Here is a 22,906-nt window from a genome sequence, read left to right as displayed (position 1 = left end):
TCGTCGGCACGCATGCGCGAATCAGAGCTCGTCTCGTAGGGTTGTTTTCACCCCGAGATCGAATAGTTGGTTCCGCCTGTGCGAGTATCTGCCGTGCGTGAATACGCGTAGAGTAACGTCACACACACATAGACCTTTTCGTATATAGCTGTATATTATGGCTATAAACACAAGTACATGCGCGCACGCATACACTGCTATCAAAAAGATGCGCACACATACACACGTAGGTTTTTCTCTCTGGAAAAGGGACAGCGAGGGGAGGAAGAGGGATACAAAAAGCAGCCCCTCGTAGGCCGCAAGCTTGCGAGCGCGTTGTGATTGCCCCTCCTCCCTTCTCTTCCTTCGTCCCGCGTAATACTCCCCCTCACACATCCCCCTATAATCCCGTCGGGGCACAATGTGGCCAGGGGTGCGATCCTATGAATCTATGCCCGCGCCTTTAAAAGCGGGACCCGTCATCGTTGTTGTTATTATCGGCGGCATTGTAACAGTTGTTACGGAGAGCGCGATTCGCCGAAGCATAGCGAGGGATTTCGTTCTCCACGGTCGTGTTGCACGTATACGGTTGTTCGCGAGGCAGAAGCCACGCACAATCCTTTCGCTTTTTGTCACGACAATGTTTGAAAAATAAACGCAAATTTTAATCGTTCATCTCATATTACCAAGCATCATCTCGCGCACGTGCATTTCGAATACTATTTGTATTAGAAAAATATATCTTGATGGAATCTGACATTACTGATACATATATTTGGGAGATAATATTTTGAAGAAAATTTTCAGAGAAAGATTTTTTTTTAATGAGTTCTTTTTTTACGAGTATATTTAAAAAGATGTAACAGAGAACGATATTTTTATAATTCACAAAAATATTATTATATGATTAAATTGTAATTTATACTGCTTATTACGTGGTTTTTATTAAATATTATTTTCTCTTTATATATTAGCGCAGAGTTAATCCGCAGCAATTAAACGCGACTCAATTTCGTATCTTTCCAAGACGCGCGAAAGTCGGAAAGTGTGTGAGCTAACTCGGAGACTATGATTATTCGTTCTCCGTTTATTTGGCTTCTGCTTTTCTGTGGTATCGCGATAGGCAAAACCTCGTTTCGCAAAAGTCATCCACCGCGTCGCGCGATAGGGTGCGGAAATCTGTTGGGCGCGACATGCGCGGATATTGCGTATCAACGCGGGCGGAACGAGTCTCCGAAAGGGCGAGGAAGACGGATCTATGTCAGGGTTAGCACGGCGGACAGAGTACGATATCCCATTATAACGGCATGTTTGCACAACGACACCCCCTTGAAAAGCGGCGAGAGCAAGCGCTAGAGAGAGAAAGAGAGAAAGAGCTACCCCAAAAACCAACCAAACAGGCCGCGATGGCATCCGGGGACCCCCGGGGGCAACCACCGACGGTTTCACGCTCGTACACATCAAGAGACCGTCGGCGAGACCGAGGTGCAAATTGCGCCACCATCTGGTTTACATCCAGCGAACGGAAAACCACCCTACCGGTCAGGCGGGGGGAGGCGGCGCGGCGCAGCTGCGTTGACACTCTGTTATGACAAATATATTTTCTTATTTGTACTATTAATACGACACCCCACTCCGACAAACCAGGGAACGTGTCATCGTCCGGTACGCACGATTGATGGAGAAAACAGCGCGCGAGAGCCGCAGGCATTGTTTGCTAATGCGAGCGTAATGATGAGCGTTCTTCGCTCGATGTTATAAAAATATCAATGCTCGTATCGTTTGAATTGTAAAAATAAGAATGTAGATATGTTTCTTTTATATTTACTTTTTTATAATAATTTCATTACATTATTAATTATATATAATTATTTAATAATTAACTTTTTTTGTATGCTCTCTTTATTATACATAAATTTTAAAACAGTCATATGATAATAATTGAAATTATTCATGATACATATAATTAGAACTAAAGGTAAATATACAAATCTCTCGATGTTGAAGGTTCGATACTATTTTATAAAAAATACAATATCAAATTTCTAATATTAATATGTATAAAATATAAAACTCCTCTGTTAATATTGCTAAAGAGAGAATGCAACTTTCTATTATATACTTTACGTCGTACTTTTCCGATCAGGAAATTTTGCAAGAGAAATCTCGAAGCGATGTTATCACGATAAATTCATTCACATATAATTGTCGACTGGTTTTTCTCCCCACTCAACCGTCTTGCTGGTCTTCTCCATCAAGAGTCGAGCCCACAATTTTTCGTTCTCAATTAGAAAGCGACGAACGCGGCGAGAATGCAACGCATTTGGAGACGACGCGTCATCAGTCGCATCGTACGCAGCTGCGTGGTTCTCTCGACGAGAGAAGCGCGCGTATAGAACGCTCTCGCGAGCGAGATGGAGTAGCACAGGGGCTATAATCCACGAACAAATCAACGATATGTTGTACCTCGCTGCCATGTGTACCTCAATCCGCACGCACAGCTATGGTCTGCGTCAGATCTCTGCCCCCCCCCCTCCCCGCCGCTACCTCCCGCCGTCTTTTACCGCGAATCCCCCTGCCTTTAAAACTTTCAGATAGCACATCCCTCCTTTAGACATTATTCGCTCGCGTAGATATGATATTTCTCTCGCCCTACGTACAATTGCTATATATGTATATGTGTACGCATCTTGCATATACGGACCGCATTCCCTTCGATGTGCGCCTACGTGTCATACATATATGCACACGCATACATGAATGCGTTATGTGCGCGAACACCCTTTTGCAGTTGCGCTGCCATTCACAGCGGCTTAACTTTGTACGGAAACTGAATTTCCACGTTTTTATCTCATATATTTTAGGATTCAGACAGGGCGCTAGTTATCGCGATAGATGTCACGAAAGATGCCTGCAGAAATTGTCAAGGATCCAAATGATATTCGAGAAACGAGTAAATGGAGCTAGAATTTAAATGAAAATACGTGAATAAAGAAATATATATATATATATTAATAATAAACTATGTAATTAGTGTATTAAATTGGCAAATATTCAATTCGCCGAAACTCTCGAATTAATAATTTTACTTTTCCGTTGACACACGAATAATGTGTAGTTTGTTGGATAAGCGCGATTGAAATTCGAGACACGAGTTCGGAATCGCGATACCGTGACTTGGTAACACCCCGCCGCGAAATAAAGATGTCATGAGAACCGCAATAAAAGCGTCAACGAGCTCGTCGGCACATCTATCAATGTACGAGGCGCGGGGTTGGGACAATGGCGAAATGGAACGACGTAGGGCGCAAACGCCCTGTGTAAATACCTTAAATCTCGCGCGTGATTGCTGAAGCACGAAGCACGCTTTCTCCCTCTCTCACTCACTCTCTCTCTCTCTCTCTCTCTCCCTCCCTCCCTCGTTTCTTTCTCTTTCTCTCCTCTTCTTTCTCCTCCTTCGCTCTCGTTTTCGTAAAGATCACCGCGTTTACATCGTATAGTTAACGTGCAGAGAAATGTAATGACTTTAAATATTACATTAATATACGGCACGCGAAATCACACCAATCTTGGATGAATGCAATCTCGGATTATTTGCGGAGCACGTGATTTACTCGTCGAGAGTTCGTAGGAGCTTTCTTTTTTTCATTATTTCATTTATTATTTCAACATCGTTGACAGCGATATTCCAGAAGGAATAAAATCTACCAGCAGAGAGAAAGAACGAGACAGAGAAAAGAGCAGGGAAAAAACATAAAATAATTACCTGGACTCGTGACTCTGGCAGGTTGATTTTAAGAGCAACCTCTTCTCGCATAAAGATGTCCGGATATCTCGTTTTCGTAAATAGCCCCTCCAACACATCCAGTTGAGCTCTGGTGAAGGTCGTCCTCTCGCGACGCTGTTTACGTTGATTCATTCCTGCAACATGAGAAGAGAAAGTGTTTGTTAATTTCTCGTATTTTTGATTGAAAAAATTTCATTTCGAGCACTCTTAAAAGTGCTTCGCAACGTTTTGCAACATATAATTAAAAGCTTACTTAGACTCGATCATTAGGTCGATTTCAGTTCATTAAATCGCTCGATACTTTCATAGCGCGAGATGGAAGTTATTTTACATTTCTGCATAAAATGCGATAGCGATTATCTCAACAATTTTAAAACGCCTTAACATGTATAAAAGCATGTTTTTATTAAAAAACTTTGCGATAATATCTACTATATGGTAAACGATACTATAAATGAGACAATTAAAAGGAGAAAAACTTTAGTTTCTCTCGTATGTTTATACGTTTATATGTATAATAAAATATAGGTATTTGAGGAGAAATATGACGAATATAACCGCCAAAGAACCATCCGGCTATCGCGGATAGATATCGAGACCTCAATACGTTCGCCAATCGTGCCATCGATGACGGTGTCTTCAAATATGGAACGCCTTCGACGTTCGCTGTCTTTCACGAAGACCGGGGGTTGTTGCCGCGCGGCGAAGAGAGATCAGACGTGGAGGGGTGTGAGCGTTTGCGAGGCCGCGATAGCGTAATTTTGAACAGCTCCCTCCCCTCCCCCTTCTCCCTTCAACGACCTACCACCCCATGCTACCTTCCTCGTGCCATCGAGCCTCGCTTGGCTCGTTTCGGGACCCACGTAATCCGCTTATGAGGGGGTCACGGGGGCGCCGGCGAGGGGGACGGGTGGGGAGCACGGGGAGGGAGGGAGAGAGTACTACACCCCGGAATACACGAGCATCCAGGAGGACCGAAGTCGCGGTTCGCTCCCAGCTGCCGCTGAAAATGACGATACCCGGGCTCTCTCTCTCTCTCTCTCTCTCTCTCTCTCTCTCTCTCTCTCGGCGAGTACACCGACAGAGTATAACACGGCGTATCCTCGTGTGTTGCGAACCAATAAAAAGAGAGCGCCTGGAAAACTGCACCTCGCCAGTGTCTCCGGGTTGGAAGCCGGATCGTAAAGTCGCAGGCGGAATGGTGGAATTTCATGACGGGGGGAGAATCGCCGAGGCCGCCGACCACGAAGCACAATATTTTATGTACCGAATTTTCGAATTGTCGTTTTACTCGGGGAATTCGCGACGTTTAATAAGAGAAAAAAAAATAGAACCTCTCGAAATATATGTATACTTTTGATCGAAAGTGTGTTCTAATCTTTGTAGGTCTCTCTCCAACTCACGAGTTTTTTTTTTTTTTTTTTTTTTTTCAAGGCAAAGATTTTACAGTCGCGAATGACGGACTGTCATAAGAGTTAATAAGAGAAATAATAGGGTCATTCACACACGAGAGATTGGCGAAGCCCTGCCTTTGGCGAAGTAATTCGTTATCGATTAAGGCTTGGAAGACACGCAAGGCAGCTGTTTACAAGACGTTCGATGCTTTCTCTTTTTCCTTTTTCATACCTCTTATCTGCTATGCTTCTACTCAGCTCAAGATACTACAGAAAGAAAAAGATTATCGTAAAAAGGAGAAAGTTTGCGTCAGTAGGAAAAGAGGTGTCGAAGAAGAACAAAAAGGCAATGATTTTTAAAATCACAAACTGAAAAACATAGATATACCTACACATTTAAAAAAATGTTGATTTGATGTTTAAATATGCCACAATAATATTACAATGGAAAACAATGTATTTAAAGAAAAAGAGACAGAATAAAATCAATTGTTTAACAAATTTCAATTGATTAGTTGCAGCGAATTTTATGATAAAAAAAGAACGGCGAACATATGTCAACGGTCAAATTAATGTATTCATGTAACTGGAGACTTGCTCGAATGCGTTTTGACACGCACGGCAGACCAATGGAAGCGACTACTGCAATCCAAGCTTTAAAGAAAGGAGCGGCCCAGAAGGAGGAAGCAGCGTCGTATCAGTCGCATCTCTTGCGGCTGCTCTTCTCGGGTTCGAGAAGAGAGTCCGGGATGACGACGAACGACGATACTCAGTGTGATTGGCTAACGAACTGGTCGAGTGGGCTACCAGTATGGCACCGTAGTAGATCCTTGGAATAGATTACGTCAAACTCCACAATGTACAAACTCCACGGTGGTCGAAATTACCGCCATCGCTTCATGTGACGGAGGCGACACACCCGCGATCGTTCGATCTATGATACGTATCTCGCCACCCTCGGCACGAATCTATCATTGATTATTATAAACACGAAATATATATATCGACATTTTCGAGTAAAACAATTGTTCTTGGAATAATATAGCTTCGTCCATTGTTGGGAATATCTCAAGAAGAAAATAAAATTGGTCTAATTACGTTGGGGGGGATAATATTTTTATCAATAGACTTATATACAATTTTTAAAAATAATATTTTTTCAAATGTCTCTCTTCGTACAAAAAGAGACTATAGGGAGATAAAATATTTTAGAAAAATCTTGTAATATATGAGTTTTTAGTTTAAGAAATAAGAGCTGATATACGATATTAGGACGCAAAATATATGTACATTCTTGAACACAAGAATTTTCCTTTTCTTTTCCTTGTCTCTAATAGTTTTTCTCTATAGTTTCTGTGTTTTCAAATTCGAATTGAAAAAGCAATATTTTAATCAAAGCTTTCCTCTTTCATAGGTTATTATATGTACGAAGTTGTTATATAAGTGGATAACAGTTAATAGATAACGTCAGCATCGATAATAAATATTAATATAATGTTATATAACATTCTAGAACATATTGTATTAATTGTCACTTAACTGTAACAATTAATATGAGCCAATATTTATTACATGTATATATTTAAATTCATATGTTATATGCGGTGCCTTTGCACGGATTGAATTATCCATTGAACAAATCCCATTTGATTGGAAGTCTTTTCGTGCCCATAGTCCTTCGATTCGCTGCTGTAATGGTAAAAGAAGAATGGCTTTCTGAGAGAACGCTCTGATTGTCGAGTGGGCGTTAGTGCTACCGTTAACGATGGCCTTTGCCATCGGTCCAGTGAAAGCCAGGCTTCTCCATAACCAAAACAATAGTTCCTCGATTAAGATTCTCGCTTCTTTTGACATAGAGTATTTCGAAAATAAGTTTGTCGCACTTTGTTACCTTCTATCCAACGTATGAGGACTTTAGGTCCGATATTGTCAAACTTAAATTACTAATTAAAAAACGAATTTTAGATTTCCGCGATAAAACAAATATCTCTCTATCGTTTTCGTTATGTTTAAAATTATAAAGATAATAAAGATTTAAATATTTGCATATCTGCAATGTATATATGTATGTATATCATGTTTATCACGCATTTTATTTTACATTAAAATTAAAATTAATTCTTACAATAATTAAAATTTATTTAGATTACGTACAAGAATGACAATGATTTACAATCTGAGTGAGTCTTTCGATTGATTTAAATGCGCGAATGAAAAATCTTGACAACCGTATCTAGGGTTTCGAGAAGAGACAGTTAGCTAAGCGACCCTAATGGCTCGGCAAACACCCGCTGACTCCCGGAGTATGATTCGATTTATTATCGTCAGCGAGACGCGATACCGGGAGGGTTGATATAAGGGTTGCTCCGCCTCATTGGCCTGCAATGAGATCAGACGCGACCCTAATAGCAAATTCGTTTTGCGTTTATTGGATTCTTCCGCGCCCGCCGCGTTTCACAGTTTCGTTGAGATCTGCGTAAGTCAATGGACCACTAACAGAATTTCACAGTGATCTCTCTTACGCACAATCCGATGGCGTAATCCGTCAGTGCTCTTGTATGCGTCCACGATCTTGGATGCATGGCGTATAATTTTTTCTCGTAATCGGGAATGAGAGTATCCGTAAATTTTTTATTTGTACGTAAATTATTTACGTATTGTAAGATTTTTCATGCTCACAATATATTCGCTCATGTATTTTAAGCATTAAAAGAATAAGAATCTTATTGTTAAAAATATAGATTGTCAAAAATAGCTACGAAAGGAATATTGATACGGCTGATTGAACATTTTTTTCCTCTGTTTATATATTATGAATATATTTTGAATTTGAAAAAAAGAATCTATTAAACATATTAAATTATCTATGAAAAGAGAATCTATTACGTTAAATTTAATTGAAACACGTAATTGAATAGCGCGCGATAAAGTACGCAATGATGCGAAAATAATTAATGACATTTGTTGACATGTTATTACGTTGACTTATTACCTCCCGGCGTATATCTAGACTTTCGCGCGGGAAAGAGCTTACGGTAAATTATACAAATAAATGTACATGTCCCGATTCAGATAACGTCGGGAAGCCCGTTGCTGCTGAAATACGGCACTGGAAATTTATCTCGGATGCAACATATCACTGATATGTCAGAGGAACTGACGGTAATTAATCACAATTACACATACAGTCGACTGAATAACAAACAACGCACTGTCTGTCGACATGCAAAATTTCCGCACCACTTGTTAATCGCGGTTTTACCGCGGTTTTGTCAAATCATCTTGGTTTGAAAAAGAAAACAGTGATTTGAAGCAGACCCATCGCGTAACTCGACGTGGTCTTATATTCTCTCGTGGTTTGCGTGGTTGACCGTTAAACCGCAGAACTGGATTATACATCCATGATTGACGAAAAAATATATATCATATCATGAATTCAACTTTTTTATAATATTTAGTCATTTTAGAAAATTATTAAATAATGAAAAATATCTATCTAAAATAAAAATGTTTTGTTAACAGCGACGAATAGTGATCGTTGATGATACAACAAAACACACTAAAAATTCTTAAAATCATTTAGGTTTGATAATTCAAATACAGAAAAAACGTCAGAGTATCGAGAAGCGCCGTAAAATAGTAAGCTTGTCGTAGGATCGGACGACTACTTTGATATTCATAGAGACGAAACGTGGCGGATGGAGAAGACAATGGAAGGCGGGGTACGGTCGGGCACAGAATCGAAAATTAATTAAAAGCTAAAACGCGAATAGGCTGCTACATGATGGCGCCATGGGCGGAGGACTGGATTATTGGGGAGGAGAACCGTGGGATGACAGCACGTGGCGGACGGTGACAGTAGAGGGAATTCTAAAAGGCCATCAGCTACGAAAACATTTGGCCGACTTTGCGTTTACAACGTGACCGTCGTGTGATCGCGCAACACCGAAGGCTCGAGAGAAACTAAAAAAAAAAAAAAAAAATCACACGTCACTTCCCCTATTCTTCCAGCATTCGCGTTATGCGTATCTGACTCACGCGACAAATCTATTTGCATAGCATATTTGATAAAAATATTATTTTTTAATAAACTGTGATAAGTAATATTGCTAACTTTATCCGTTTTCATTTCTAATCTAAATTTTGGGAATTAAATACAAATTTTTTAATATAAAGTCCTGTTTCAAACAAATTAACGACAAAATTTTATCATACATTTATATCTACTGTGTACTCTAATTGTATACGAAATGAATCTGCAACCTGATCATCTTCATTTTTTTAATGATACCGGGGAAATGTATAAGGAAAAAAAAATTATTTGCAAATAATTATAGTCGACAAAACTTTTTTGTCAAAGCCATTCTTTTCGAGACTTAAAGATTATTTTTTTAAGTAATATTCATTAATGACTTATTAATGAATTAACGATGTTATAGCTGATAGTCTCGAAAAAAAAGTAATCTCGGCAACAAAGTTTTGCTTACCACAATATTTGTCTCTTGTAGACGTTACCACCATCACCATGGTATCGTGTTTTTTTAAGAATCATACCTCCGCAATACTCGTATCTCGATGCCATGTGTCTGATCCTGTATGGGCCAAATTGGGCGTGATTCATTTGTTGGCTTGGTGTGTAAAGAATTTCCTGATTTGTTTCTGTGGATGGAATCATTAAAATAGATAATATATAGAAAGCTTTTTGAAAATTCTAGTATTTCAGTGAATATAATGCACAAAGATATTTTTTAATAATTCTAATATCCCCGAACGATGCAAAGATATTTTAAGGCTCAGTCTATAATTTGTGGCAGAAAATTCATTACTTGTAACTTTTTCTGACAGATACTACTTATAATTTTATATACAATATAGGTATTATACTATGATATGTGTATTATGATATTTTGTATTTTGCATATATGTAGAATTTTTGATTTTTTACATATGCTCTATTACATGACATATAAGATTATAGATAGAATTTTCTGAATTCTTAATTCTCTCAAATTATAGATCTAGTCTAAAGTACATATATTACATAATTTATTATTAAAAATGAAATAAATTATTAAAATGTTTCAATTAAAAATATGTCAGTTGTATAAAAACTATTTGTACTAAAAAGCAAAATGATAATATATGGAGGAAATTGAAAGAAGTTGTCATATTATATGAAGTTCCGATAGAAAAAGAAGGAATGTGTGTGTGGTCGTGTCGAATAGCCGTTCTCATGCGATAATCTAACGGATATGAACGTAAGTACGTAACAAAATACTGACGCGCGTCCGAGAGGAGCAGCTAATCGGATAAGTTTCGCGTTGCAATGTTCCAACCGATGCCATCTTCCTCGCGATGTCTACTCTCGAAAAGTTATTCAGTACTTATCAAGTAACGATGGCGAGTATACGTACATGTGTGTGTAATCTAATACTTTTGGAAAGCATAATTGAAAGAGATAAAAATTTGGCGTACTTCTCTATCAATTTCCTACGCGTACCGTTGAAGTGACGAGATGTTTGTAAAGAATTCTTAGCAAAGTATAAGGGAAATCTCTGGATATAAATGGATCTCGCTGTATCAATAACAGAAGGCATAATTCCGGTGGGACATCGCGATAAAAAGACGCGAACAAAACGGAGGAAACGACGAGAAGAAGCGAGATTTTCGAGAGCGAGTGTCGATGTCTCGCCGTACGCGACATTTCACTCAGCCTCGAGTGTTTGTCTTGCAATTAGGTCTAGATTTGTGTTTGGCCTCTCCACACCCGCCTACTCAATTTAACCGTGACACGCGCCGCCATGAAAGCGGCTCTCTCGTTTCGTCGTTTCGCGGCCACTTGGTAACGACGAGTATACAGCACGTGTCCGCGCCACGTGTCGCCCTTAACCTGACGCCTAATTGAGTGATTGGAATCGTACCAACCTGACAAGCGCCCACCAGCGAAGAGCGCTGGCTTTTAGCAGTGACAATATCTGCGACATTTAATTTAAAATTTTTTTAAATTCAATTTATAAATTTTGTATGGCGCAAACATATTCTCGAAATAATAATAACGTTGAGATATTATGTATTTTAGAGTCTTCTCTCTATGTATAGATACAAATCTCTCTATTTAACTTTTTTCATAGTTATTAATCGGTTTTTAAGTAGACAATTTATCATAGAAATTTCAAAAAAAGTTTTTACAAGAGATCAAACGTATGCATATAAAATATTTAGAGCGGATATTTCACTCCGCCGTGTAAGCTTCTTTCAATCATGACAATGTATTTTTTTAATCTTATACATTATGCTTCACGGCTTTGGGAAGTGCATGTCGCGTAGGAGTTGAGGATCAAAATCACTTGTCTCTACCCCTCGATTGACAATCGGCAGAAGGAAATCATCGACAACGGTGTCTTTATTCATGCGCTACCGCGAACGAGCAGGAGGAAGTTAAGTGGACGGGCAATTTCTCTGCAACAACAAATAGAGTAGCTCGGATGAGAAAAGGGCGGAGGCCATGTGACGCGATTCCCACGTATTCTGCTGCATGCCACGAGATTCCTGGGGGAGAGATCCTACGTTTGCGTACCCCTTCCTGCCTCCTCGGCGACTTCCCTGCCCGAAGCTATCGTTCTTTCGTCGACCGTGGAGAAGAGAGAAGAAGGAAGAGGGAAGAGGGAAGAGGCAACGATCGGACCCCCGCCGCCCCTGCATGGCATTGCATAACAAAATAAACACCGACGCGCGACGCGTATCAAACGACACGAAATCGCCCTTTCCATCCACGCGTTCGTCATTGACCAACATCGTCACGTCGAATTAATTCGACGAAGGGAGCCGTCATATCTTTCAGTATCTTCGCAACCTAATTATCGATTCTGATGCGTGCGTGGGCGATGAGATATAGCAGAGATTAAAACACTTCAATGTCTGCAGAGATATATCTGCGAGAAAAAAATAAAAGCTCCTCCCAAATCGTCATACGTCATACATGTTGCGCGGATCGCAAAAATAGCGAGATCACACAGAGGGGCAAATGGCGGCTTCGTAGCCGTGGCTATGAATCGAGACGAGTTTGCTTCACAAACGGATAATAAAAGCGAAGTCTCTCTCTCTCTCTCTCTCTCTCTCTCTCTCTCTCTCTCTCTCTCCGGCGTCGTCGCGCTTTATCACTCCCCCGCGATGTTCTCTCTTCTCTGTGTTTCTATTCCTGTCTCTACCGTGCTATTCTCCAACCTCGTGGCATCACCGTGTCGTTCCTCTCTCGTTCGGCGGCTTTTCGTGTAGCGCGGATACGCCTACAACGGATAGAGGCAGCCGCTGGACGTAGGGTACGTAGGGACCCAACGGACAGATCCGTGTTTCCATGGAAACCCACCTATCTGCGTCGGTTGGACCTATACTGCCTGCTGCCACCCTGATAAGCGGCTTACTCTCATGGTTCTCTCCACTCTTCTTCGCCGAAGCATCCCCCGATCCCCTCCAACCACTCCGTCTCCTCGACACTCTGCCCCCTTCACCCTGTGTCCCTCGTCGTCGGACCCTCTTTCGAACTGTGGGTGAAAGAGAGCGAGATGGCGAAAGATGGACGAGGAAGAGAGAAAAAGAGAGAGGTGAAACGATGCTGCTTTTCGCCGAATCGTGTTGCTAAAGGAAACCAACGCAAAAGCACACTCTCCTCGTCCTTCTCTTCCTACTCTCTATTCTGCTCTATATTCTGCTCTCACCTTCGCTCTTCCTCCTGCCATAGTGAAATCTCTTTTCGTCTACGTGCGTCCCGTGGCACACTGGAAAATTTATGCAGTCAATTACCGACCCGGCAGTTCGCGATCTCTGAGTGGAATCGCGGACACAGAGGGAATTCTTCCCCCGAGAGGTTGCTCGCTGCCTCTTTGTCTTTTTATCTTTGTTTTACGCGCCGTAGCCGACCTTTGAGTTTTTTACGCAGATGTTTGTTGGGTTTTCTCGACGGAGGAACATTCCGTTTTTCTTAGCTGATGTTAACCACAAGACGCATATTTAATGGGTAGCAGCTTTCCTTTTTTTAAGAATCTTTTTTTTTAACCTTCTGCATCGAGTCCCAACTTATAAAGTGAACAAAGAATATATGATATCATCCTGGATTGAGTGTTTATGAGATTAATATATCTAAAAGGTTTTTAAGACACTGTTTGTTGAAAATAACATTCTTTTATATTTATTTGAAGAATCCTAACATACAATGAAAACACAGATTTTCTATCAATGCCTGATAATAGTTATAGATAGGAAGCCCCGTATGCTCGACATCTGTATGGGTTCAGTCGATGCATCGATTTGCATGACAATCAATAACGACGATGCAAGAAATGTTAAATGCTCTTATAGCAGTAGCTAGTATATTAAAATACATGTTGTATTATTCAAGAAAGAATTACACAGATCATCTATGTCAAAAATTAACACATTACATGTTACATTTCAAGATTCATGAATTTAATATTAGACAAAGCAACCGTCTGGCTAAAATATATATTAAAATTAATAATTAATTCCTGAGTTAAAGTAAAGATTTGTCCTGTAGAATATAATTTAATTTTAAAATCGTAAATATTATATCGAACTAATTTTTAATAGCTGTATCATTATTTTATTAAATTTTTATAGTGACTATACTCAAAAATTCATGAAAATGAAAATTTTAATTTCACAGGGCAAATCTTTACTTTAACTCACAAATTAATTATTAATTTTATATTTTAAAAAGTTAAACCATTGCTTCGCGTAATGTCAATTTCATGAATCTCGACATTTATTACATGTATTAACGTTTGATATATGATCTGTATATTAAATGTGCTGTATATTAGAAACAATAAAAGAGTCTTGGCGACGTCGTAGAATGTAAGAAGAATACAGATCAAAGAAAAGAAGGGTGCCTTCCATTTAGCAATTGACATAATAAGTTGAAACAAGCGTTATTTTTGTTATCACTGGATGTTTAAAAAAGATAGAATAACGCTTTTGTCGAATTCTGTTTAAATAGAAAACATTTATAACAATGAAAAAAAATGGGCAGAAAAAAATTGACTGTATGGCTCTATAAAAATATTTCCAAGAGACCTTTTTTTACTCTTTATCTTTTCTTTAAACTCTTTACAATATGTTCCATTAGTGTCAGCGAGGTTTTCAAATTTTCTTCTTTTCTGTAATATTTAATTGCAACCCATTGTTCTTACAGTAGGTTTAAAAAGTTTTTTTTTTATAGTATATTGTCTCGAACTTCTTGAAAATCTACGTCGAACTTTTACCGAATTTATACTTTAGAATACTGATTACTTATCGGTTATACTTTAGAATATGTATTTCAATTTTTTTTTATATAATATATATATCAGTCTACTAAAATAAAAAATATATTCAATAGAATATTAAAATCTGAGACATGCCATAAAAAGAGAAAAATTAGAAGTTTATCTCTCTTAAAAATAAAAATTTATTATTTATTTAATATTAATTTAGCAATAAAAGTAAAAACTGCACGTAAACGATTATATTGAATAAAAAAAGTTTATACGAGTTGAAATCTATTACATATACAAGTGCGAGTAATTTGATATACTTACTCTTTTTATGCACATATAAACAAAGAGGTAAAAAATAAAAAAATAAATTATATTATTATGAAAAAGTTAAAATTTTCAGTAAAGTCCTTTTATATCATTATAACGTTGAATTGCCAATTAAAAGCTTCTTTTTTATTAGTCCACTAGATTGATCACACTGTTAAATATTTCTCTTGACTTTTCTCGTGTCACAGTATTTCGTAGTTTATTGTTAGATGATGTTTCCACAAAAAATGTTCGAAAACAGTATTAAACGAATATATATAAAAAACGATACCACTGCCGCCACCTCACGATTATATGAAAACCTTTCAGTCACGTAAATATATTATCGAATCGTGTAAGTTCCTTAGATAAATTCCTGAGACTATCTCAGAGAGATACAGTCATTAGTAAAATAAAATCTCATTAAATCAATTGTCAATAACGTAATCATTATCTTCAAAAAAGAATGCAAGCAACTACATACATTTTTATTTTTACATTGTTAAATATAACATTCTCTAAGAAGTTGTGAATTTAAATTAATTACTATAATTGATTTATTAAGAAAAAATTAATTTATTCTTAATGTCGAATTTGTCATTGTTTGAATTATAATTTGTGTTTATTCCAATACTATTCCCAATGCAATATTCCGTTTCTACAAACGTCAAATACATGACACACTTTTATATACTTTATATATATAATAATAATGATAATTTTTTTTCTATAATTGACTTGTCCAAAAAGATTAATTCGCTTCATTCGTTCTTAACATCGGTTCGATGAAATATTTGATTAGACATTGTTCTAATATTCATAATATATGCTTATTCTAATGTAAATACAGTAATATAGCATACAGCACCAACCCTTTCAATGTGAATAAAATCTCATGCTCCAGACTTTTATGCAATGATCAATGTAATTATGTCCCAATGAATTCAATTTTCGATGCTATGTAAAGACGAAAAATATATCTTATATTAAACCGCCTCAAAGAAACGTAAAGATTAATATCATCATTTTAAAAACAGTACCACATATGTAAAATTTTAACATTTAATATTTTATTAACAATTATTATAGTTGACGAAAATGAAAAGTTCTTGTACCAGATTCCTAGCGTTAAAGATAAACCAATTTTCTTATTAAAGACAAAAGTACAATATTGCTTATTTTTCCTAACAAAACTCTGGCTTTATGAATAGTGTTGCTCGATTAATTAATCGAGCTGATTGAGCGATGCAACAGCATCGAAATATGAATTTATGAAAAAAACTTTAAAGAATATACCTTGTGGAAATGCTAGTCCATGGTCGAGCGGATGTGGATGCGGATGACCGTGTGTAGCGAGGGTAAAGGGTGACGGTAAACCGGGATGCGGCGTCCCTGGGTGTGGATGAGAATGCGGATGCGGATGGGTGCCGACCCCCATCGCGGGATGTCCGTGTGTGTATTGATGAGGGTTTCCGGTCGAGGCGCAGGTTGCGCCTGCCGCCTTCAGGTAACCCGCCATGTATCCCGCGAGGCAAGCCAGGTCACCCGCCACCGCGGCGCTGTTATCACGCTCCCTTATCGCGTGACCCCCTCCGCCCTGCTCGGCCGGCCACCAGCTGTTCGGCTCCCGATGAGCGACGGCGAAGCCGTTCACGTGTGATGGCCGTCGCGCAACGTCTTCCGCTAGTATCGGCGCCGGTTCTTCCGGTACCGACACGCTGCCGCACCGACACTCCTCCACCTGTAAAACGAATCAAAGTTTAATCAAATTTCATAATTATTTTTCTACGATTTTATTCCGAATAATATTTTATTAATTAAATTGATTAAACTATTTTTTCTATAAGTGATGAATGACCTCTAGATTCCTTTAAAACCTCAAGATTTATAATATTATCCCTTAATTTGGAAATAAGAAATTTTGGTAAAATTGTTCAGTTTTAATTTGAATTCTTCTTTAGATTTTTACTCCGTAAAATGTGATTATTTACACAAAATTTTAAAAAATCGCCATTTTTTTTAAAATGAGAAATGCTATCTTTTATTATGTTCATTATTTTCAACTAAAGAACTTTTTCTAAAACTAATTTAGAATTTTAGAATTCTTCAGGAAGTTTCATTACGGAAATTCTAGTCAGTTTTTCTAAATTTTAAAAAATAAAATTAAGTCCACCAAAATTCTATTATCATGTTATGTACATATGTATATGAGAGATTTGTAATGTTTTCTTTAAATTATACATCTAAAATTATATGAACAGTAATAACCTAGCAATAACATAAATTAGTTTCATGTATATGTCAATGTATGGACAGTGTAATTTGAATTTTATCAGTTATATATATATATATATATATATATATATATATATATATATATATATATATTATTTATCAGCATATAAGCCAAAAAGAGACTTAGATTACAAAAAGTCTAAATCACACATTCTTCCATACCTTTCCTCGATTACATCATTACATCATGCATACTTTACTTTTCATAACAGTAACTTTATCAATAAATATACACATAATACATAAATACCTTATCTAAATTTTAATTCCTAAATCTACCCTTATCCTCTCACATTATCACATAAACTCTTATTCTTTCTAAATCTTTTTTCCTTCCAAATCCTTTTTAATAATGCTCCTTTCTTCACTTCTAATTCGTCATTGAAAATTCTTGTTATTCTATCTTCACCGCATTCTTCATGTAACTCTAACTAAACCATTACTTCGTCATCACATATTCCAATACAAAGTGTTCAATATTATCCCATCCTCTGTTAGAAAATTTACAGACTTTACACGCATCACCTAACCAATACTTATTACATTCTTCTAAATTACCGCATCTTAAGTTTACTTAAGTTAGGGCTCTTATCTCATCACCATACATATACCTATTAAGCATTTCCTTTCTTAAAAAATTGGACTCAACTCTAACTCTCTCTCTCTCTCTGCATTATATATCTCGGTGTACAGAAATCTAGTCTAAAAATCCACCTAACATAGTCTACCATAATTTTTTCTAACTCCTTCTTTTCCTCCCAACCCCAAATTTCCACTCCATAATCCATCACACTTTGCACCAAGTATTTGTACAACATCCATCTCCTACTAAAATCATCTCTACAAATTCTTTCTCCTAATCTATCAGTTATTTATATATTAGATTGTTGCAGATGGAATGGCCGTTTTTTAATTTAATATTTTTGCGTTTGTAATTCAACTCCTTTGTTTGTAAATAGCGCCGTATGTGCATTTGAAAAGTACATATCTCCTAAGTTAATGCATAATTTCATTTACATTAAACGATATACGAGTTTAAAAATCGAGTTTCCAATATCATGGAAAACAAAGAAATCCGAATAATATTTTTGTATGAGTTTAAACTCGGTCATATAATGCGGCCGAAGCATCGCGTAATATTAACTCTATTTTCGGCGAATATACTGCGAATAAGCGAACTATTAAACATTGGTTTCAAATTGACAGAAAAATTGTTTGAAAGAGATAATTGTGTAAAAATTGCTTTCAAAAAATTCATTGTCTCTCATTCTCTAAATTTTTTGTGAATCAGTATTGAAGAATTTTATCACGTTGAAAGAAGTGTATTGAAGTAGATACAAGTTATTTAGATTATTTAGATATTTATTTAGATAAATATAAGTTTGTAATATACACCTTTCAATTAAAAAAAGGCGGCCATTTCATCTGCAACAACCTAATAATTTTTTTGTCGAGCTATTATGTATTAACAACAGAATGTTAATGTAAGTTTTGAATGAGCGATTTATCATTCGTTTTCTAAATTATCAAATCTCGCAAAAAATAATAATATTAAATTTAAACTTTTTAAACTTTTTATCCCAGAATATCTTTTATAAATAAAAATAAAAGAAATTTACAATGAAATAATTGGCTCGCGAATATAGTTAATAAACTATTGACACAATACATAGTTTGCTCTGTCTTAACTATGGTATATTACGTCGTAAAATTTCATCTCAACTCTTTGATAATATATCTTTAATCAAGATGCACAGTTGTATCTCCTGATATGCCATCGCACGCAGCAAATATTAATATAGTAATAAAAAATAAATAACTTATTGGTAATTCCGACCTTTTAATAAATAAATAACTCATTAGTACTTCCGAACTTTTTCTCTAGTAAGGTCACAATTACTATTCGCTGGTTTATTTGCGATATCTGATATTGATCGTTACAACAATACGGCACTGATCTCTTTACAAGAATATCTAGACACTACTTATAGCTTACCGAAAATCACACTTAAAGTTTCCGACGATTTGCGAACGAATTATCCTCGCATCCGGAACTATCGTCTCTAAAGAGAGAGTGTGGCCAACTACTACAGTTAATCTTTTTCTGTCTAGTATTTTCTTTCTACCTGACCTACCTGGCATTACATAGCTTTCCATATAGTCCCTTGTCGAAAAAAGGGGATGGAGCAAGATTGGTGAAAATTCGTACGAATGACCATTCCTGGCTTTCCGAGCAAGAGTCCGAGCAAAAATCGCAACATTGAATCGCATCGATTCAAGGGTCTGCACGAATTATTTTATTGTATAAGTATTATATATATTTATCCGAAACGCAATAAATTGTTGCAACAAGCATATGAATTGTTCGTAATAATTGTTGTTATGCAATTCGGATGAAAAAAAAGTTAAAATTAAAATTAAAATAATTACAATAAAAAATAAAAATAAAAAAATTACACTAATTAGCTGTACAAGCATACACGCAAGCAAGATGGCGTGAAAATATAACTATTTACTCGGTCTCGACTGGGTCATTCATTTTTGCGCCATGTGTCATCTGGAATGCACGAAAAGGAAAATGCGTGAGTAACGTTGTGTTAGAGATCTCGGGAACTGACGACGTGTCACGTGCTGAACGGAAGTATAGCCACGCGATGGGAAGCGTGCCGAAAAGTCGGCTTAGCCGTGTGAAACTTAACTCGGCGCTAAACGGTTAAATAAACTTGGAGGCGCGTTTTTATTTGGGCGGCAAGGGGCTAGACACGGCGAGAGGAGAGGAGAGGAGAGGAGAGGCTGATGCGCCACGTAGGTAGGTATGTTTACACGGGGGCATTATGGCGGATAATGTTTGTTATAGGCGTCTATGCTGCGCGCAGCCGGGAGAGGCGAGACTATCCGACGTTAAAAGGCCAGCTTGGTCGATCCGCTTACGGCGGATGAGGCTTAAATTGAGTGAGAGATAGTGAACTCACTCTCGCGTGCAACGAGCACGGCGCGCGAATAACGCGCGTGCTGCTGCACCCGATGCTCTGTCGCATGTCGTACGCGTCGTTTATAATCTAAGCGACAACCGCGCGATAATTCGGCGGATATTCGCGTTAAGCAAGAGAGCGTTGCGACGCGTGATAAGGAATTCCATTCGGAGTCACATATTCCTGGCTCACACTTCTGTCATGTGTATTGCGAAGTACATTGTTGGCGGGGAGGGAAATAATGTCTCTCTTTGCGTCGTTGTTTTTTACGAGTTGTAAAATAGAATCCGGTTACACAGCAAAAAAAGTGTGCGTGCATGTGTTATCACGTTTTGATTACTATTTCAATATAAAGTTCACATATAATTAGTATGTTATTAATTTTATAACGTTTTCAATGTCTTACATTTATGTCAGCTTCGTAACTTAACACTTTGTGTATCTCCTAGAAATTCAAATAATCATGAACTTTAAAATGTCCTATCGATATTTTTTACAAATTATTATAACTACTCTTCCATGTAGTTTTTAATTAATTTGTATGTCATTTTTACATCACATTTAAAGTTACAATAACAAAAATAAATGTAAAATATTGTATTGTATCAATTACTTAACATTTTTAGTTTATCAATAAGTAACACATGACAAATGAGTTATTTTAACTTAAAATTTAGAGTGGACTTTCTGGCACACGTAAAAAATGTTAAAATTAGCATTTTATTTTTTACTGTGTAGTAATGATGCTCAATTTTGGATCCGAATCGATAGGCGATCTATTAAATAAATAAATGAATTTATAGAATAAATTTTACGATCACTATCGATCTGCTACTGTCCTCTGATATTTAAAATTCTAAGGATTTAAACATACGTCATGTCATATGACTCATTGTCAGTATAGTGTTTCGTCGTCATTATTATATGTACACGATACAACAACAAAAAATCACCCTTTTCTACCTTTTCTTAGCCTATTTTTAGCATCATTAATTTTTTCTTCGTTGAAAACCAGACTATAGGAGGTCGTCAATATTTCACAAATTATGATTCTCAGAAGAATCGCATAGTCTTCAGTTTTCAAAAGAAGTCTGCAGGCAAATAATGTGACATATTTATCTTTTCTAACGATAAGATTATCTTTCAAAAAAAAATAAATTAGAAACACATGTGTCTTCCTGTCCATTTTCCTCTCTTCTTTTCACTGTATTCAGGATGACAATTTTTTTATATTCTATTATTTAAAATTTAAATAATGTAATGATAATGCATATTCTATATACTCATCGATCAAAAATTCATTGTTTCCTCCACACGATCTTGTGATTGGAATGATCTATGTTGTATTTCGCTGATTTATCGCGGTGTTACTTTCGCGAAAATCGTACTAGCGACGTTAAACACCTCAAAGCTCGTGAAAGCCGATTAGTGTCGTCGCCGTCGGGACGATTTCACTGAAATGCGAATACCACCGGAAAAACTTTAACAACCCCTCTACGAAAGGGGTGAAGGGCCGAGCATACGATTGTTCAACGATTAAGTGACGATTCCGCATTCCTTGAAAACGCTCGAATCGTTGCGTTAGTTTATAGGTCAATCCTCTGACTGTAAAAGACGATCGTGGTAATCTGTGTCACCACATAACCCCAGATATTTCCAAAGTAATCCTTTCACGTTAATTGGATTGAAAAATGCTAACGGCTGATTTCAGCACTCCCCTCGATAGTTGGAATGTTGTTCTCTTTTTTTTTTTTCTCTTTCTTTCTTTGTGTTTGTATGTGTGTGTGTGTGTGTCGTTATTTAATTTCTTAGACAATTAAAAAAAAATTAATAAGATCAACCATGAATCCAATCGATATTCTAGAATTAATACATTTATACATTATTCAATTATAATTATATATATATATGTACATTATATTAATTATATTTCTAAATATTACATGTGAGAGATAAAATGTTAGAGTCACGCGAAATTGATGATACAAAATATTTTTATATGTCATAGTATATATGTTACATAACGGAGATAGATCTACACTACATATATGTATATGAAAACTAATAATATTTATATAAGCTTAGGGTTTCCAAATTTGATAAAAGAGCCTTATAAAAAATAATTTTATTCAAAAATATTTCAATCGTAATTCTCTTATTTTTTTTAATGCTTGTTCCTTTTTTCTTTGAAGGCTTTCTTCTCTCTTTAATAAGCTTGAATCATAGTATTAATTATTTAGAGAAAAGATGCGCTTTTTAAACATCATTCGAAATCTGACCGCTGAGTGCTAGCACACAAAACGTTATGTCTGCACTCGTGTGTACATTTTGACGCTTCAAAAGTTATCGGAAGTTAATTAATTCTAGGATTAAGCGTTTGCGCGACTGATAAAAACCACATTTGACTCAGCAAGTAGTCTCCGTTTTATACCCGATTAACTGTCGCTGTTGCATGGCACGAGCGTAACTCGTTACGGTGCTGGAAGGGATCCGATAAATTGAGAGGAAAAAGAAGTTAACACAGAAACTTCCTGCGAACCGGTTCGAGGGAAGTCAAGCCGGAGAGTCGACAGCGAAACGATCGCGAAAAGTCGCGAGATTTCGATTTGCACGCCATAAATCGAATCATTATTAAAGCGTTCCCGCTTTCATAATGAACGTCGCTTCCTCGGATTTTATATAACTACATGTTAAATATTTCTCAGAAACAGATGAGAAATAATTAAAAAGAGAGAAGATTAAAAGAGAAAGACAGACATTCTCGTGGGAAAATATATTTGAAGAAAAACGCGATACAGTAACGAGAGACAATTTTTAAGAAAAACGGAGCGATATAAAAAGCTTGATGACCACTTTTGACGAAGTAGGAATAGACGAGGCATTAAAACCACTGAATTGTAG

The 22,906-nt window shown here is 36.8% G+C and overlaps 1 protein-coding gene across 4 annotated transcripts in view; it reads right to left on the bottom strand.

Annotated features, from left to right (window-relative positions):
• LOC140667755 (uncharacterized) overlaps positions 1-22,906 on the bottom strand; it is a 65,935-nt gene that overhangs the window by 6,036 nt on the left and 36,993 nt on the right. For 3 of the 4 annotated variants that reach the window (XM_072895969.1, XM_072895970.1, XM_072895971.1), the window contains 3 exons: positions 16,035-16,479; positions 9,715-9,819; positions 3,746-3,900 (listed from right to left, as the gene is read on the bottom strand). In XM_072895969.1, coding sequence (XP_072752070.1) covers positions 3,746-3,900; positions 9,715-9,819; positions 16,035-16,257 — 483 coding nt within the window. In that variant the 5' untranslated portion in view covers positions 16,258-16,479. The remainder of the gene's footprint in view (positions 1-3,745; positions 3,901-9,714; positions 9,820-16,034; positions 16,480-22,906) is intronic. The other variant, XM_072895972.1, reaches the window with a different exon arrangement.

The sequence above is a fragment of the Anoplolepis gracilipes genome, chromosome 7 (genome assembly GCF_047496725.1).
Source record: "Anoplolepis gracilipes chromosome 7, ASM4749672v1, whole genome shotgun sequence".
Taxonomy (NCBI): domain Eukaryota; kingdom Metazoa; phylum Arthropoda; class Insecta; order Hymenoptera; family Formicidae; genus Anoplolepis; species Anoplolepis gracilipes.
This window is presented reverse-complemented; position numbering and strand designations above follow the sequence as displayed.